This window comes from Sturnira hondurensis, unplaced genomic scaffold (genome assembly GCF_014824575.4).
Source record: "Sturnira hondurensis isolate 20B ecotype Veracruz unplaced genomic scaffold, ASM1482457v3 Scaffold0019006, whole genome shotgun sequence".
Taxonomy (NCBI): domain Eukaryota; kingdom Metazoa; phylum Chordata; class Mammalia; order Chiroptera; family Phyllostomidae; genus Sturnira; species Sturnira hondurensis.
The window spans coordinates 6033463-6050870 of record NW_028091637.1 but is presented as its reverse complement, the minus strand read 5'-3'; the positions used below and the strand labels follow the sequence as shown (position 1 = coordinate 6050870).

At 35.2% G+C, this 17408-nt stretch overlaps 1 protein-coding gene across 11 annotated transcripts in view; it reads left to right on the top strand.

The window, feature by feature from the left end:
- Positions 1 to 16526, top strand: part of SLC4A7 (solute carrier family 4 member 7) — a 98067-nt gene extending 81541 nt beyond the window's left edge. For all 11 annotated transcript variants that reach the window (XM_037070743.1, XM_037070744.1, XM_037070736.1 and 8 more), the window contains 5 exons: positions 279 to 452; positions 7338 to 7469; positions 8051 to 8148; positions 11060 to 11167; positions 13003 to 16526. In XM_037070743.1, the coding sequence (XP_036926638.1) occupies positions 279 to 452; positions 7338 to 7469; positions 8051 to 8148; positions 11060 to 11167; positions 13003 to 13084 (594 nt within the window). In that variant the 3' untranslated portion in view covers positions 13085 to 16526. The remainder of the gene's footprint in view (positions 1 to 278; positions 453 to 7337; positions 7470 to 8050; positions 8149 to 11059; positions 11168 to 13002) is intronic.
- The last annotated feature ends 882 nt before the right edge of the window (positions 16527 to 17408 follow it).

Below are 17408 nucleotides of genomic sequence, written 5' to 3'. Positions count from 1 at the left end.
ATAGAAGTCAAATTTACCTAAATATTTTAATCCCCTAAATTAAAGCATTTCTGATTAAATTAATTGCATTAGTCCATGTGATTGCCTTGATTTCTTTTCCACCTTGGGTCCAGATGTTCTATACTGAAACATTTTCCTCTACTATCAGGACAAATCAAGGAAGTGAAAGTTTCAATCACAAAATTCTCAAGTTTTGAATGTAATTTCTTTCCCTAGGCAGCAGAAATGATATTTTTGTTGAACATGTTTTCTTGTTTTGTTTTTGATTTTGCACATAGTTTTTTGACCGTATAAAATTATTTGGAATGCCCGCTAAGCACCAGCCTGATCTCATATACCTCCGTTACGTGCCTCTCTGGAAGGTCCACATTTTCACAGTCGTTCAGCTCACTTGTCTGGTTCTTTTGTGGGTAATAAAAGCTTCAGCTGCTGCAGTAGTTTTTCCCATGATGGTAAGTTTCTTTTTCTCAGACCTTGACACTAATTAATAACATTTTTGTGTTTTTAATAGTAGTTATTAATATTAGTAATTGACTTTGAGGAATGGAATAGCCCGCTTTAAGCACCTTTGGTGTTTTGAAATATGAATTAGCCCTTTCTAGCTATTCAGCTAATCGTCTTCAAAAATAAATTTGCTGCTTATTTTCTACGTTTCAGTTTTTTAGTCTTTGACATATAGAATACCATTTTGTATTTTTATACAGCTTTAGTGTTCAGGATATTTATGGAATAAATATAATTGCCAACTGTAAAAAGCAAAGTAACCAGAACACCTTGGTTCTTTAATAGGATATTTCAGTGCATCCTTGCCAGAAATTAACACATCTAGAAGTTAACAAATACTAAAGGTTAGAGATGATATTATTAAGGCAGTTAATATTATTCATGAAACTATTGCAGAATATTGTATTTTGCAAATAGAGAATATTCATCCTTTTGTAAATACCATGTGAGATTGGTTATGTACATGGCCATAAAAAATCTTAGAGTTAAAAAGCTATGAAGATTATACAGGTATTATTTCCTTGTCATGAATTAATTATGAATTAACGAAAAGCCACAAACGTAATCTTAAATACTTAAAAATTAAATCTTGAAATAATCTCTGGGTGGAAGACTGAGTATGAAACCATTATGAGGTATTGAAATGGAGAACTTTTAAACAATTCTGGGGATTGTGGCTAAAGATACACTCAGAGAAAAACATGCTCCCTTTATTGCTTTTATTGTGCAGGATTATTTAAAAATGAAACCAAGGGGTTTTTTTTTTGTTTTTTTAATTATTTATTTATCTTTAGAGGGGAAGGGAAGAAGTATCAATGTATGGTTGCCTCTCATGAGTCCCCCGCTGGGAACTGGCCTGCAACCCAGGCATGTGCCCTGACTGGGAATCGAACCGCAATCGTGTGGTTCGCAGGTCCGCACTCAACCCACTGAGCTACACCAGCCAGGGCCCAAGTTTTTTATTTGTAAAGATCAGTAATGGGTAAACTCTTCCCAAGCCAAAGTAAAGAAAAAAACGAGAGGGCACGATATACAAGAATAAGAAAGAGGAAAGATATATATATAACCGCAGCTATGGAATGGATTGGAGGGGTTTTGAGAAATATCACATGAATCTAGAGCAATAAATTTGATCATCTGAAGTGGAGCTTGACAGACTTTTCTGTAAACGGTCTGGTAGTATTTTAGTGTTGGTAGGCCACAAGAATGTTAGACAGGCGTTTATATAACAAGAAATTCCCGCAGAGTCATACTGATGAAATTAAGGAAATAATTGTACCATGCCCCCCTGCCCCCTCTGGGATAATATTTCACTTCATTGGGGTTTGGAGATCATGCTCATTATCATCATCAAATCCGTTCCAAGTGTTCATCTGTGAAAGCTGTTCTCGGCACACAGGTCCAACAGGTCGTGGGCCGGTTGTAACCCAGGGCCGTGGTCTGCCTGTCCCCGATCAGGAGGACATGGGTTATTCCTACACTCTCCAAACATGTCCAGAAAAGAAGTATAAAACCTCTGGATGTGTGTAACTCAGTTTCATAAAAGGTACTTGAAAAAAGGTTAAAGACCAGCCCTTGGAGGACCCGGCCCCGATGGGTGAACTCAATTTAAAGACGGTTAATTCCAATGCATTTTGAATTATTCTAGACCAAAGGAAAAGATGGAAACCTTTACATTGTTTTCTAATAAAACACTATCAACATTTTAATAGTAAATTCTAATAACATTGTATAAAAGAACTATGGTGTGTTCTCACTAGTATAAATATAGAAAATCTTAAAATGTAAACATACAAATGAATATAGTGTTTCTATAATTAATGTATCATGATTAAATAGACAATGGTACTAAAGCACCAAGAATTATCAACATGATTAAAGCTAAAAAGGTTTTTAAAAATAAAGTTTCTTCATCACAAATAAAATTTGTAAGTGAGGTTTTAATTGAGTTTATTGGTGACATTGGTTAATACGAACATACAGGTTTCAAGTGTACATCTCTATAACACGTTATCTGCACGTTGCCTCATGTGCTCAACACCCAAAGCCAGGTCTCTTTTTATCAGTGTCTGTTCCCCGCTTTCTCTCTTTCACCTCCTAGCCCCCCTTTCCCTCTGGTAATCACCATACTGCTGTCCCAATCTTTGTGGGTGTTTTCTTTAAGAAGAAGAAAAACCACCACATAGATATTGTAAATACATTTTAATACAGGGTAACCCACTATTGCTGTTGTTTTTGTGTATTGAAGTTTCTGTGACATAAGATAATGTATTTGTTATAAAAGGAGATAACATTGTTTGTCAATAGTGTGATTATGTATCCATCAGTCCAAATGACTCAAACAAAATAGACTAAAAGCCCCAATAGAATTATTAAGAATTTTGTTAGGGTGGCTAGATATTAGAATACATAATTAGTATATAAGCTATATCTTAAAAGTAAGATGCTAAAGATGGAAATGGGGAAAAATTGTATTCACAATAGTGACCAAAAAGTATAAAATATTTAAGACCAAATTAAAAGGAAAGACCTATGTATACAAAAACACTTTATAATAATTTGTATTAGTTTCTTGGGTCTGCTGTCACAAAGTGCTACAAACTCATTGGCTTAAACTCCAGAGCTGTGAGACACAGAAATTCAGTGTCTCACAGCTCTGGAGGTGAGATGTCAGGAGTGGAGGTGTGAGCATGCTCCTTCTGAAATGCACGGTGGGGGGGGGGCTCCCTCTTTGTCTGGCCCTGGCTTGCGGTGCTTTGTTGACAGACTTTGGCAGTCTTTAGCCAGCAACCGCGTATACTCCTGTCTGCATTCGTCATCACGTGGTGCTCTCCTTGTGTGGCGCTCTGTCTTCACATGACTGTTTTATGAGGACACCAGATGTAGTTTACACCAGAGGAACCCCCTACCTCCAAATAAAGCAAGATTCTGAGTGACTGGGATTAGGATTTAACTGTATCTTTTCTGGGGGACACAATTCGGTCCATAGCAATATTGAAGGAAATAAAATTGAGATCTGAACTAATACAAAGATTTACCATGTTTTTTGTTTTGCAGATTTTAGTATTATAAAAGTGTCACTTCCAAATGGGAAATCTACTCGAGTTTTTCTGCATGTGTGTTTTGTGTGTATTGGGGGTAGGGTTTGGTGTCCGTGTGAACTACATCATTTTAAAGCTTACAGAGAGAAATAAATGCCAGAAACACAGCAATGGGTGGAAGAAGTGTGCTGTATCTTGTTTGGGTGCGGGTTATGAGAGTACACACATTTGTCAGAAGCATCACACTGTACACATGCTATTTTTCTGTTTTACTGTATATAAATTTTATGCTAATTTAAAAATAGTGATAAATACCAGAGAATAACAAGACAAAATAATTATAATTAAGAATTCCTGGCTGTCTCTGGGGATGAGGGAGTTGACTATTTCTATGTTGATACCATAGAAATAACTAAATATTTTAAGTTATTTCTAACTAAAATATTTTATAACTAAATATTTTTATAACTAAAAAATGTTTTTAAATTGCTGTTAAATCACAATATGGAATGGACATAGAAATAGACTAATAGACATCTGAATTTAAGATTTAATGAGTTCAGAAGTCTATCAGAATATATGAGAATTTATCACTTGAATACCATGCCCTAAACAGATAATTTCATTGAAGGTGGTGATTCATTTATGTGGGAAAATTTGACTATATACTGGGAGCTAAATAAGGTTGCTTTCCCTATGTGATACTATATTCAGAAAGAAATCATAAATGAATTCAGGATTTAAATGTTAAATTGTAGTAGAAAATTTTGAAGACTATTTATTATAATCCAGGAATTGAGGGTAACTTTTTAAAAATATATTTTCCATGTTTATGCTGTGACAATGGTCCCAACATTTCCCCCTTTGCCCTGGTCCATCCAGTAGCCTCCATTCCCCCTGGCAGTTGCTCCCTCTGCCCTACTCCTGGTTCGTGTCTGTGCGTCATGCATGTAAGTTCTTTGGCTACGCCATTTCCTGTACTGTTCTTCACCTCCCCCTGACTGTTCTGTACCCACCAATTTGTACTTGTTAATCCCTGCATCATTTCCCCCATTTTCCTTCCCCCTCCCAGCTAGTAACAGTCCAAATGATCTCCATACCTGTGATTCTGTTTCTGTTCTGGTTGTTTGCTCAGTGTATTAGATTCAGTTGTTAGTAGTTGTGAATTTATTGCCATTTTAATGTTCATAATTTTGATCGTCATCTTTTAAAGTCCCTTTAACATTTCATATAATAATGGTTTGGTGATGATGAACTCCTTCAGCTTCACCTTGTCTGGGAAACACGTTATCTTCCCTTCAGTTTAAGTGATAGCTTTGCTGGGTAGAGTAATCTAGGTTGTAGGTTCTTGCCTTTTATGACTTTGAACACTCCTTGCCAGGCCTATCTAGGCTACAAGTTTCTTTTGAGAAATCAGCTGATGGTCTTATGGGAACTCCTTTGTAAGTAGCTCTGCTTTTTCTTTGCTGCTTTTGAGATTCTCTCTCTATCTTTAACCTTTGCCATTTTAATTATGGTGAGTATTGGTGTGGGCCTCTCTGCATCCATCTTGTTTGGGATTCTCTGTGCTTCCTGGACTTGTTTTATTTCTATTTGTTCCAAAATTAGGGAAGTTCTGTCTCGTTATTTTTTCAAATAAGTTTTCAATTTATTACTCTTTCTCTTCCTTCCAAATAATTCAGATATTGCTATGTTTGAAGTTGTCCCAAGGGCTGCTTACCCTATCCTCATTTTTTAAATTCTTTTTTTCTTATTGCTGTTTTGACTGAATTTTTTTCTGCTTTGTGTTCCAAAACATTGATTTGATTCTCTTCTTCATCCACTCCACTATTGCTTCCCTGTAAGTTTTTCTGTATTTCACTTAGTGTAACCTTGATTTCTGCTGAAGTCTTTTGTATGCTGTTGAAGTACGCAATGAATTCCTTGAGCATCCTAATAACCAGTATTTTGAACTCTGCATCTGATAAATTGCTTATCTCCATTTTGTTCAGTTCTTTTTTTGTTTTTTTAAGGTGATATCACATTTCTTTTTTTAAAGATTTTTTTTATTATTTATTTATCTTTAGAGGAGAAGGGAAGGAGAGAGGGAGAGAAATATCAGTGTATGGTTGCCTCTCGTGCATCCCCTGCTGAGAACTGGCCTGCAACCCAGGCATGTGCCCTGACTGGAAATTAAACTGCAGTCCTTTGGTTCACAGGCCTGTGCTCAATCCACTGAGCTATGCCAGCCAGGGCATGTTTAGTTCTTTTTTTGGAGTTTTGTTCTGTTCTTTCATTTGGGCCACATTTCTTTGTTTCCTCATTTGGACAGCTTTCCTCTGTTTGTTTCTATGTATTAGGTAGAGTGGCTTTGACTTCCTGTCTCAGTAGCAGGGCCTATGTAGGAAAGTGCACTGGTGAGTTAGATAGGGCGGAGCCTTAGGTAGGCATCAGGGCGGGGCAGACCATGAGAATCGGGTTGATAGAGTCTCAGATATGGTGTCTCCACTGTGTGACTGTGTGTGGGGGAGGGCTCAGAAAAGGGACAATGGCCGCTGCCTGGCCTCTGGAGTTTTGTCCAGGAGGGAGCTGTCCCCCGGCACTCTCCCTGAGGCCAGACACTTCATTTCTGCCCATATGCCACTGGTACCCTCCAAGCTGCTGTTCCGGTGCTGGAGCCCAGAGGAAGTGAGTTTTAAATCCCGAGTCCATTGCAGACCTTTTAAGAGGAGACACCTGAGAATCCTGCAATTTCTTCTGCCGCCCCAACCCCCACTGGTTTTTATATTCAGACCTTATGGGGATTTACCTTCCTGGCACTGGAACCCTGGGCTGGGGGATCTGGTGTGGTATGGATTGCTCGCTCCTGGGATAACCCTCCCAATTTTTATCTACCACACATGGGTGTGGGACCGCTCATTCGGCGTCTCCGCCCCTCTTACCCATCTGAATGAATGTGACTTAATTTCGTGGTTGTCTGACTTTCACACGTCTTGATTTTCTGACAGTGTTGAGTGGTAGCTGTTTTGTAGGTTAGTTGTAATTTTTGGTGTGATTGTGTGAGGAGGTGAGCCCTGTTTTCCTATGCCTCCATCTAGACTGGAAGTTCTGAGGGTAACTTTTCAAAGAAGATAAGGAAACCCAATTGTAAAAGAAAGAGATATTTGACCATATAATAATTAAATGTTTATATGACTGTGGCATAATCAATTGTGAAAGTAGATTATTAAGCAGATACCGTGTTTCTATCCAAACTGCACAGAACTCTTACGAATTCATGGACAAGTCATAAAAACCAATTGCCAAACAGGCAAAAGATAGGCAATAGAGCAAAGGGACACCCAGATTGCCAGTGAACATTTGAGGACATCTTTAACCTTCGTAAAAGCAGATTTAAGTAAAAACATACCTTTTTCACAAATATGATTGGAATTTAATGCTGGAAAATGGACTCTAGTACATTGCTCAAAAGATTTTTTTGTTATTATCTGTACATATATAATGTATATAATGCAAAGTCATAATAAAATTAATCCTTTCTTACTGTGAAGACACCATGCTTAAACTGCTTTTTAAGTTTATGCAGAGTGCAAGTGATTTATATAAGGAAAGGTTAAAAATGCCTTCTTTGAGTAGAAAGTTCAGAAACATGCAGGTGACTCAGTTCCTGTGAAATGAGATGGTACATGAAATGATATTAAAATAAAATATATAAAGGGCTTATTTATGGTTCATAGGTACTTTTCTGTCTTTAGGTGATATAATTTATATGTTTTTGGATGTTACTTAACATTCTGTCTCCCACTTTTTAAGGTTCTTGCATTAGTCTTTGTACGTAAACTCATGGATCTGTGTTTCACAAAGAGAGAACTTAGTTGGCTTGATGATCTCATGCCAGAAAGTAAGAAAAAGAAAGAAGATGACAAAAAGAAAAAAGAGAAAGAGGTAACAACACAAGAATTTTAAATTCCCACCAATCACTTGGTTAATATTTTATACCAAGAAGCAGGCGTTATTATGGCCACTTTATGGGAATCAACTCCTGTAATACATCTTGAGAACCTTACTGTTGCAAAGTGTAAGCCTTTTTTTTTATTCCCAGTTTATAAGGAAGGACACTGAGGCAGAGAGAGGTCGGTAGGGCACTTGTCTCAGACATGATTTCTACCCATTTTACCAACCTGCCTCATCCATGCTCCTGAAACAAAAATATTTTTTAGAAAACTACATATCATGTGTATATTTAATTTCTGCTCAGGACAATTTAGCAGTAAGAAAATATAAGTAGTACAGAGTAATTGTACATCATACTCTATAATCTAATTTAACCTTATAAACAGAGTTATATTTTAGGATATGCTTTAATTTTAACAGCATTTTAATAATCTGTCATATGTAATGACAGAATGACTTTTAAGCAAACATCTTTTGACAAAATACAAGTTCTTACACGTTAGCTTGTCATGCAGAAGTTGATTTGAAGTGTTCTGGGGGAAGTAATCTCTCTGTGTGTCTGTTCTCCAAAGGAAGCTGAACGGATGCTTCAGTCTAGTGATGAAACTGTTCACCTTCCATTTGAAGGGGGGAGTCTCTTGCAAATTCCGGTTAAGGCCCTAAAGTATAGGTGAGTTATAACTTTATCCTGTAAGATGTGTTTTATATACATGTCAGCGGCATGAATAAGCTGTGTAATGCTTCCTTAGAACACTACTATCTATTTTTTAAAGGGCACCCAAACCTGCATCTGGCGTATCAGCTAAAGGGGGGCACCGGGCACTTCTGCACCTTCCCTGGCAGGTTGTAGGCAGGAGTGAAGAAGAAGCTGGACTTGAACCAGAACCTTAAATGTCAGGGCCAGGCAGACAATATGTACTTGTTTTTCATCACTCTTTCAGTTTCAGTGAAGTTTCAGGTCCATACACAAGTCTCTGAATAGTCCCATCCTCTCAGTACAGCTGGGCTGGGCAACAAACATCTGCAGTCCACTTTCTAACAACCTTCCACTGTGCACCTCAGTTCAGAGGCTCGGGAGCTCGCCTAGTCTGCGAAGGTGTGATCTGACCACTGTCCGTGAAGGCTCATATTATGGAAAAGTAATTGTTTCTTATAGCTCTTGTCATGTATGCTTTTGGTGGTTTGTTTTTAAATTTAAGTACTAAGGTAGAGGTTGGGAAATGTGAATTTTTTTGCAATTTTAAAAGATTAAGACCCTACAGTATTTATGTACACTTCTAATTCCCATTTCTACACATTTATTCCATTTCTGAGTAGCTATTTATAACAGAGAAATCAGTATATAGGTTTCTTCCCTGACCAGTTAATGAAAAATGTTTGTTGGTATTTAATTAATTTGCTTCAGCCTTTCTTTTAACAAATCTTTATAGTTTTGACAGAGGTCACATTTGTATTTGTGCATGTTGATGAGTTTTGATAAGTGAGTTTATTAAGTAATTTTTCTTGGTGCATTTTACTATTGATTTTTAAAATTGGTATTGTTCCATGTCACCTTTCAACATGTTCCTTCAAGTCTTTATGTGCTTTAAGTGCCACCTCTTAATGACCCAACTGCAGGGATTGCTAGATTGGTTAAGTGAATTAGTGTATCGACTTTGTTGGTTGTATCGTCCTTTTAAAAAGAATTAGGGAACCGTCATGGTGGTTATTAGTGACACTGGCAACTTTGTGGGGGTTATTTACCACTTCATTTCTATTGGTCCTGTGTTAGCACGTTCTCAGTGTGATTAGACGTGATGAATCTAGTGGAGCTTGTGCTTAACACAGATACTCAACAAAAAGAATGGTTGTGTATTTGCTTTTATTTTTTAAGTGATGACATGAACCATGACTAGTGCTGCTTTGGTTAAAATGTGAGTATCAAGAATTCCAGGAATTGGCTGGCCTGTTTATCTGCCAGGATTTTAGATATTAAACTAGCTTTGGATTACTTGCCATGGGAATCAATGAGGTAATATATGACAGCATTTAGAACCCATAAGGCTCAATAAAATGTGAAAATAACTTCTTCGATGCAAGACAACTTTTCCTATCTAGTTTTGGGGAAAAACAAAATGTATACTTGATTCAGAAAAGTCTTATTGTCTACTAATGGGAAAGTTCTTACTTAAAAGGAGGACATTTTTTTTCTTTTTAAGATTTATTTATTTATTTTTAGAGAGAGGGGAAGAGAGGGAGAAAGAGAGAGAGAGAAACATCAATGCATGGTTGCCTCTGACTTGGCCCGCACTGGGGATCTGGTCCGCAACACAAGCATGTGTCCCTACTGGGAATTGAACCGGCAACTCTTTGGTTCACAGCCCATGCTCAGTCCGCTGAGCTACACCAGCCAGGGCTAAAGGAGGACATTTATAAGCTAAAAAGTGATTCAGAAGTTTTTCTCTTCAGTCATTTGAAGTTGGCAAGCAAGTAAAGGAACATTTACTCAGAGTAGGCAGTGTCAAGTTGTAAGGCTGTGCCCCTGTGGATTTGGGCATTCAGATTTTGTGCACTTTAAAAAAATTGACCTAGGAAGCAGCCATTTCTAGAGACTCTACAATAATCATGTCACACTTTTTTAGTCTTAAATTGTAAATGATACTTGGATTTAAAGAATGCAACGAAGCTAGCACTTCCCAAATGACTGCTGTTTGGTCATTCATAACCTAGCTGCCATCACATTGTTAACATCTAACCTGACATTTGTAGTTGTCGTTTTTTTTGCATGAAATGTTTTTCTGTTGATGAAGAAAGAGAGCTTGACAATGTTTCCATTAACTTCATAGTGCTTTCATATTACTCCTGACTGACAGCTATGAGGTCGTAGTGGTTTATGTATATCATAATCGTTAGGTTTGGGGTCTTGAAGTAATGTTTGTGGTATTTCATAAAGACACAGAGACATTTGTTCCTTATAATGAAAAGATACACTATTTTGTTCTTTTGATTAATTTGATTTAAAACTTTTATACTAAAAATGTGAATGCCAGAAAAAATTAGTACTTGTAAGCCTGTTTTTGTATTAACTATTGAAATATTTCAGAGGTCTGTTTTCGGTTTTAAAGGGTCACCTTTCACATAATTCTTTTTAATGTGTTTAAGAGCTTTAAATAACAAGTATTTTTTTAAACAAAAATTTAAATTTTTCTTCTCTACTTTGGATAGTTATTTAATGAGATCAAAGTTTGTGTCGATTATAAAAGTTTTCTAATTGACTTGGCAGCACTATTTTCATAAGCACATTAATATATTCTTTTATGTTATTTCAATAGTATACTTAAGCCAAGGTGATCATCTTTGGGCATCATTACCAATTAATCATACTCCTAGTTTTGGTTATAAAGAAAGATGTGTTTCCTCTTGAGACCTTGTAACAGACCTCCGGTATTCCAGTATCTTGCTAGACCTTGGTTTACGTGCATGGGAAAGAGTTTTCTCACTTTTAAGTTGATGAATGCAAGTATTTTATAGGTAATAAGAATGACGTTATTAATGCTTTTGCAAGTACTGAATACTAACCGAGAAGTGTGTTTGTTCTTCAGTGTTGATCCCTCAGTTGTTAACATATCAGATGAAATGGCCAAGACTGCACAGTGGAAGGCGCTTTCCATGAACACTGAGAATGCCAAAGTAACCAGATCTAACACGAGGTAGTGATTTTCAATTTGCTTCCGGATAGCTGTTCGATAAAACCAGTACATTTAACCTCATTTGCATAATTTATGTTCTCCTCACTTAAAACCAACCTTTTTCCTTCTTTTTCTTCCCTTTTTCTTTCATTTGCTTATGTATTATTTTTCTGGATACTGGAATCAGATACAGATAGTGATTGTTTTATTTTTTTAATTTATTGTTTTCTATTTGAAAAAATGTGAGCTATTTTTTAATAAAGATGAATATATACCTAGGGAAGTTGGGAATATAAAAAAAGATCAGAAACCATATAAAGGCAGATAATTACTAGGGATTAAGTAAATTCTGTAACTGGACTCCCTACCTCAGTCATACTCTCTGAGGGTCTAAGAAAAACATGATTTTTTTGTTTTGTTTTAGCCTACAATTTCTTTAGTTGAGGTAAATGTTTTGTTGAAGATATTTGGAAGAGATGTAATCCGTGATATAAAGGTCATTTGGCATTATGACGCTCCCGTGTATCACCTCTTTCATAACCTCTTTCTTCTGTTTCTTGTTATGTGACCCTTTTTTAATGTCAAGACCTGAACCTCAGGGATTCCAATGCGTTAATTGTTAGCACTTTAATCTCTTGGGTCTCTAGGGAAATGAGGTAGAATCTTGTTGGTTACTCAGTCATTTCTTTTTAACAAATATTTATTTTGTGTATACTTTGTTCCTGAAACTGTGTGGAGGGTCAGTATATCTGCTTGGGCATCAGATGCAAACTTTTCCAGGCAAGCAGTCACGTAGCTGTTTCTGTTTACTTACTGTCTTTCTGGCCACCATCTTTCGATGATAATTGACTAGGTTTTTCTTATTCTTTCCCTACCTCCTTTTAGAAACTTGGGCCTACTTAATCTCCATCATTTTTTTTAATATTATCATTTCTTGAGTTCTAATTTCTTACCTGTTTCCTTTATTCACTTCTGTCTTAGACCTAAAAAGTTTTTCAAGTTTATGCCTTTGTCATTTTGGGTTATTTCATGCAGCCAGAACTTCACTAAGTTGTCTTACTCTTAATTTTGTACTTCATTAGCACTCCTGGTCCAGATTGTTGCTATAGCTATGCTACATATCTTACAATGATGTTATAGGATTCTTATACTTCTGCATCTCATTTAGGTTGTCTATCAATTCAAAATCAAATGGGAAGAAGGAGACTGTTTGGGTTATGTTGTTTAACAGAAAAATGTTTGGGGGAATCTTGCTTCGGTTTTATTTGCAGAAGGCAGCAAGGCATAGTGTGCTTTTATACTTCAGAAAAATTTTCAAAGCTCGGATATTCATGGGCTACATTAGGTCAGCTAGTTAAATCCATATGCATGGAATTATTTGTATTTGATATTAACTTTCAAAAATATAATGTGTGTTTTGTTCTTGTCAACCAAATTTGGGGAAAGTTTATAAATTTATTATATTTTTAGGAAATTTATTTGATACTTACCTACATTGATAAAGATTGATTTTTAGTGGAATTGTCAGTGAAATAAGAGTCCGGGGCTATAACTATTCATATATTAAGTAAAACTAATAAATCAAACATAATCATAAACTAACCAGTTGAAGAAACTTTCTCAGTTGTAAGAAAAACATGAACTTCAGTGAGAAAAATCTACTAAACTAAGAATTTTAGTATTTGCCTTTCCAATTAAGTTTACTGATAGGAAAATAATAATAGCTGGACATTTATATTATTATTATTATTATTAGTTATCTGATGGGCTTATTATGAATACTTATTTTTGGCCATGTTTAGACTTTAATATGTTCATTTCAAAAATCATTTATTCTCATTCTTTGTTTTTAATAGCCCTGAAAAACCTGTGAGTGTGAAAATAAATATTGAAGATGAAGCCACAAAGAAATATATGGATGCTGAAACTTCATTATAGAATTGAACCAAGAGGAATTATATATATACACACAGACACAGATACATACATATATATAATGTGTGTATTTCATGTCACTATATGTAACAATATTGTATGTCATGCTATTTATGTGTGACCACAGGGTTCTTAAAGTCGTGCCTGAAGTTTGTTAGGAGCGTCATGGAGAATATGTGTATAATGAAATGGTCTTTTAGGAGTGAGGTACATGGTTCTTACTTTTCAAATATTTATTCTATTGAAAATTTTTTCCTTTTCTGCAATAGGAACATGTGTGGAAATATATTCAGTGTAGTTGAAATCTATTTGTTTATCAGTGACAATTCATAACAACCTTAAGTGATAGATACTTTGTCCATATATGATTTAACTTGAGTTACTGAAGTTTTTCACATATTATTTCACTTCTGTTAGTGCTTTTTTTGGAAGAACAGGGAGTCTTGATGCCAGTGCTGTGGAATAGATGGTAACGTGTGGCTTCTGTGTGTGTGTGTTTCATTTATGTAGATGTCCATCAGGTTTCACAAGCTATAGGAACTTTTTCGTTACACAGCTACAACAGCAGAAACTGTCTAGTTAGGGACTATAGTTTTGACCTATTTGTTTTAGGAATTTATTTTAAGTCTTAAAAGCTCCACATTGTAGTTTCCATTCAGATAGACAAGTAAAACTGCAGATGATATATAATTTAAACCCCGCAGCAGTCATAATTTTAGAAGCTATACAATGCCAATTACAGTAAATTTTGTTTCCTTTGCAGAAAACTTTTTCTGAATTCTACACTTCATTCGAGCCCAGAATGCTAACTCTGTTCTCTGCCTTTGCTGTCTTTTACCTAAAATATAGTTTAGTTTGTATCAGGTTCAAGGTTTTGATTATTTTTCTATTACAAATAGTATGATTAAATAATCAGGACTCAGAATTCTCCTTAATGTATGATCAGTATTACTTTATTCTAGTAAGAATTACCTTTCGTTTTCTGTTAATGTTCTTTCTGTTGTATAGATAATATTTAATAGATTGTTATCTGTGATTTGATTTTTAAAATTTTATTTATTTTAATGGTTATGATGCTTAAGTATTATACAAACATTTGAAAAGGTAACCGTAAATTGTTAATGTAAATAGTTGGTGCTCATTTGCATTTACAGCTTATTATCTGAAACAGTTGACAGATTTTACATCTTTATATAAAGCACTGCCATATTTGTATTTTAAAAGGAATTGAGACATTTTATGTATAGCTCAGATTGATGGCTTTCTGTTTTGTGTATTTGTTATTTAGTTTTTGCTTTTCTGGGCTGTCTTTAACTTCTAGCCAGCAGATCTTATTAGTCATTTATAAAATACTCTTAGCTCCACGTTAAATAAATAAATGTTCTTGTTAAGCCTGTAGGACTGGATGAATGGGGTTGTGAAACTAATTTGGCTAGAGGCTAGTTTACTAAAAAAGAACTGAGTACTGAGAAACCACCAAGATATTGAAAATAGTGACATGAATATTAGGATGAAAATATTAATGAAATTACAGTGCTCCCTTTAATCATTTGTAATTTAAGTATTAAAGTATGAAGAATTATCTTATAGAGGAATGTGAGAAATGCCAAAAGCTGATATTGTAGCGATTCTGAATGTTTTTAATCCATTGTAAAATACTTAAGAATTAATGTAATTTCCCCATCTGAGACCATATGATCAGATTCTAATTTAAGTAACGGATTTAACTTATGCCTCAGATGGGAAGTTGCAAATGTGGCCACTTTTAGGGAGAAGAGATAGCTGGTATCATTTGGTACTGCCTGAAAAAGAGACTCTATTGACAATTGATAATAGAGTATTGATTACCCATGGTGCTTGTTATTGTTTTTGAGCTTCCATTGAAGCGATTCCTTTTTATTCCTAACAGCAGAATCATTTCCAAAGACCCCAGTATTTGCTGCTGTATTTTGTAAACTCCCCTGATGTACCTGAACAGGAGGATTTCCTCACGCAATTTCCTTATGTCTGGACATCACAGGGTTATTAACAAATTTGCTTATTTTATAGAAAGTGATTTTAAAATTTAAACCGAAAACTACCTGGGATCATAGTGTTTCTGTGATTTTATTTAATTATGTATAGTGATTGTCCAGTGCCAGAAAAACCACAACTTGCAAAATACTTTGCACTCAAAATGTTTGTAGTATATTTCTAATTTGTTTAATGGTTTCTGTTTCCTTTTGACTACTTGACTTACAAAATGATTTGATATGACTACTCCACTGAAAAGCGAAGGTAACTCATGTTGAAGTAATTAACTGCTTGTTTTGTACGGTTATGCTGTCATTCCACTGTTTTTGAAAAATAACAATCATGGATAGCATTCATTGCAAGACTGAAAAATGTAATTTACTACATATATTGATTCTTAAATGTTGCCTTAAATACTCGTGGGTGGAAATGAGCAGTAGTAATTGCTGTGTACTGATTTACCTCAAGGTGCAAAATAATTAAACCTGTACATACTCCATTCACAAAATAAATTCATATAAACAGCCCTGCACTTTCTTAGATGCCTTGGTTTCCAGGATGGAGCTTAGTGCTACTGAATACCCTGGCCCCAGGGCCACCTCAGGACCGGCTTCTCTCCGCCCTATTTTATTTATTTGTAGATGTCTGTTTACAAAGACCACAACGAATACCGATGGAGACCATCTGAAATTGACTTTTTCCTTGGAATGCTATTTCACTCTAAAATAGCAGCTTTTGAGAAAACAATGGACTAACTTCCTTATGATAAAAGGATGATTCTGTACATTCTCTAGTAATATTAGATGTGCCGAAGTGAAGCACACATTCATTCTAACAGGTGTGCGTGTAAGTGACTTGTCACATCATAAATCCTCCTAAGTTGTTTGAAAGAGCTGTGGCGTATCAATGTTCACATTGGCCAGGCCTTCTCTAACACACGTGGGACAGCTTTGTGTGTGTCCTGCTGCGTGTGGTATGGAGACTTCCGTACTACTTCACATTAACTTCAGTTTTTTCATCCAAAAACATTTCTTTTTCTTTCACATACTTCAAATGTGTGTATGTATATGATAGCTTTCTAACTTTTTTTCCTTTTTCAAGGACAGGCTCAAAATTCTGTAAAAAAATGGTTTCTGAAACTGAGGTATGACACCAGAGCTTACTGTATGTTTAAGGATTATATCATGTATGTCGGTTCTGTGTATGTGCGCAAGTGCTTTACCTGTGAAGACTGTTCAGATGTACAAGTGCTCAGATTTCAGATGTACAAGCCATTGCTGATAACATTGTAGTTCAAACATGTTTAATTTAATGTGTTAAAGTTATTTATGTAGATCACACCATTGTGATTGTGTGCAGTACAAATATGTGAAATGTCTTGGTTTAGTCCAACAATTATTTATTTTTTATAAAGTAAACTTAAAGACTTTAAGGACATTCAAAATTTAAAATAGTTCAGAATTTAAAATTTGGCAGTTTAAAGTTTTTTTTTTAACTTTTCAAAAGGTAATATAAGTATCAGTAATAGGAAAACATCTACTTGGAATCATCTAAAGATCACTTTAAAAGTTTAATTTAATCAGCACCTAGTGACTTCTACAGTTGACTTAGAGTAATTGTTAAACCCCAGTTGTTTTTAAAATCAGATTTCTGTGCATTGATTGATTTTTGTGTTGTGGCTTTTCTTTTGTTGCTTTAATAATAAAAGGTTTCTTTTTTCTATATGGGGGGGTTATCTTCCAATGTTTACTGTGTTTAAATAAATAGAAATTGAATTTTACGGTTCATTTATATAATATTTGATAGCTTGGTATAATTTCACAGTACAATTCTAATTTTTATGACTTTTATAATTATAATGATAATATTTTCTTTTGTAATAAAATCCAAAGTAAATTAAACATTTAAAATGTAGAACTGATATTTTTCATTTATATGAAGTACAAGTCTCTGGCACGTCTATAATGTGAATGATCCTGCCTTTTAAATTTGTTTTATAATTGTTAGAAGAAAACTATTTTTTGGAGATGTTACTGAAGTTGAAAGAGCAATAAAAGTCTACTGAATTAGTTGTTGGGTAGCCTTTCCTTCGTGCTTTGGTCATTAGAGCCGCTGGTCTTTCTCGTGAGAAGGGGTAGGGGATGGAGGGATAGAAGTGATTTCTGGGCCCTGCCTCCTGATACTCACATGCCTTAATAAGCAGGAGAGAGAAAAGAGAACAGAGGAGATGATGAAACAAAGTGGTGTGTATTCACAATGGCTTTTCAGTAATTAAGAGATACTGAAATTGAAGTCCCTTCAGATGGGCTGGTCT